Consider the following 2,603-nt stretch of genomic DNA (forward strand, 5'->3'; position numbering starts at 1 on the left):
TTAAACAAATGCTTCTACTGAAGTGGAGAAAGCTTATATCGGCTTTTTCAGTTTGTATAGCAGTTATAGGATATATCGATCCGATTTCGAATAATCCGTCAAATGAAAAGGCACACTCTCAAAAAGTATGTGTACTCACCTATATAATGTATGTTTGATAATGAACTCAACTTTTCGAGCTGATCAAGAATATACATAATATAATTGATGGGATCTGATGCGACCTTATAGGGTCCTTCAATGTTCTACAACTTGTTATAAAAACTTTATATTTAAGGTAGTCTCCATTAGATAGTATAAACATTTGTCACCGTAGTTTTGGTGTAACGTCTCTTAAAACGTCTTAAAGAATGATCTTGAGCTTCTTCTGAGATTTCCCCTTCAAGTTATAAAGCAAGTGTTAAGTGTACATTTATTTTCATAGATATTGAATTTTCAAGATTTAATAAAAATGATAAATGATTAAATTTGTATTCATCATAATAAAACTACAAAACATTGCTATGTTGTACAATATCCTTAAACTTGTACTTAAATTTGCATTAAACGTTTCATTACTTATTGATTAGTTTTGCTTAAGATGAAAACCAATTTAAACCAATATAAAACCAAAATTTAATATTACGTAGGCATTAAGGTAATAAATGAAAATTTCATAAAACATAGCCATAGACAAAAGGGTGTTTCTGGATATAGCTTCATAATCTTATTTTCAAATTCTATTCTAATTTTTATAATTCTATTCAACAAAAAGTTGTTAAATAACTTAAAATTAAAAGCTTTATAAATATATAAAATATTTATCCCGACATTACTAAAATAGTAAACCTATAAATATATAAAAAAAAGTGCTCAGTAAAAGTGCTTTGAGTGTTATCTTCTGAGTTCCTTAATATGTTTATACACTATAAGCGAGTTTCATATAAAATTGCATCAAAAATTTAGGGCAACCCCCTGTCAACTGTACAAAAGCCTGACTACGTTATTGAAATGAAGGAAAATTTAATCTTATCTTTATATTAGTCTTTATTTAACAAATAATCTCAGATATTATCAAAGCAAACAATATACAAGTTAATTGCATCAAACTGCATCAGTAGCATATCTGCGCAATGAAACATGACTAAGTAATTGCAACTTCAGGCTTAAATGCATTTATTGCGGTTAAGTCAACATTTGCAGAAAATTTATATACTCATATATATATATATATGTATATATAAACAAGATATACGATAATACATGTTCTATTTTAGTGTTATATTGAATAGCTTTAACCTTTAAATTATATTATATCAACAAGGTATAGAGCAAGGTAGAAATATTTGTAGTATGAATAAGTTTGGTATAAATTCTATTGGGAACTTCGTTGCATTATTAATTCAAGAAGCCAATATGATATTTAGTATTTATTTAAAGAAAATTATTTTGAATTTTGTGATTCGTAATATTAATAAAACCAAATTCCAATTAAAGATACATTTTGTATGCAGCAATCATTCAATTAGACAAAACTAATATTGGGAATGCTGTATTTAGTATTTATTGAAGTGATAATTTTATATTAAATTATTAGTTATTTATTGTTATTAATATGTATGTTATAACAAATTAATTATTGTTATTACAAAACAATATCTTTTTGTTTGTAATAATAATATTTACTTGGTAATTTAGGTAAATATGTACCTTGTTCTATCAACTTTAAATAAAATATTATTTTTGTATATCTAATAAAACAAAGAAGTCAGAAACTTCTTAAAGAAATTAGTATCGCTTCATTAGTACAAATGGTTATTACTAAATTTACTGAATATTTTTAATTTTTTATAAAAATCAAGCAAAGATAGTTAAATGATTTTCTCAATTAACTTAAATGCTTCTTTGATTTAAGCGTATCTCAACCAATATACCAAATACATGACATGCGAAACAGTACAGCAAGGTATAAGCTGAGATATCTAAATACTTGGCATGTCTCATTTTTATAATACTGAGGGATAAAAATTCAGCGGCTACGCTGGCTTGGTCATGTCGTGCGAATGAAAGAATAAAATAAAGTGCTCCGGCTAGAAAGGTATTTGATTTGGTACCCGTAGGTGGAAAACGCGGTAGAGCACGTCCGCTTCTTTGGTGGAAGGACCAGGTAACCAACGATTTGGGGGCTCTCGGTACTACCAACTGGCGTTAGAAAGCAACTATTCCGGCTGACTGACGGAGGCAATTTGAAACGACCAAGGACGACCCACGTCTATAATGGCCAATTAAGTAAGTAGGGATTGGTTTGTGCTATAATATAATATAAACTCTGACAAATACACTTAGTTAAGTATATTCATCTTCCGAATTGATCAGAGATGTTTTGGATACATAAAAATGGTAGCGTCTCCTGCACTGCATTAAAAAATATCTATTATATGTTTTTTCCATATCTTATATATGAAGAGAGTAAATATTTTTTAAAAGTGTTTGTGTGCTGTTTGACTCAGATTGTCTGTTGACCCTCAGATACCTTTCCGTTTACCGTTGTACGCTGCTTTAATATAGTTAAAATCAAACCGAATGAGCTAAATTTTTTTTGATTTTATTGAAATTGCATCTAG

At 28.3% G+C, this 2,603-nt stretch overlaps 1 protein-coding gene across 1 annotated transcript in view; it reads right to left on the minus strand.

Annotated features, from left to right (window-relative positions):
* LOC119666896 (transmembrane protease serine 9-like) overlaps window positions 1-197 on the minus strand; it is a 7,527-nt gene extending 7,330 nt beyond the window's left edge. Inside the window, exon 1 of the mRNA XM_038076174.1 lies at window positions 140-197. Coding sequence (XP_037932102.1) covers window positions 140-197 — 58 coding nt within the window. The remainder of the gene's footprint in view (window positions 1-139) is intronic.
* Window positions 198-2,603: the final 2,406 nt, after the last annotated feature.

Source organism: Teleopsis dalmanni, chromosome 1, assembly GCF_002237135.1.
Source record: "Teleopsis dalmanni isolate 2A chromosome 1, ASM223713v2, whole genome shotgun sequence".
NCBI classification, from domain to species: domain Eukaryota; kingdom Metazoa; phylum Arthropoda; class Insecta; order Diptera; family Diopsidae; genus Teleopsis; species Teleopsis dalmanni.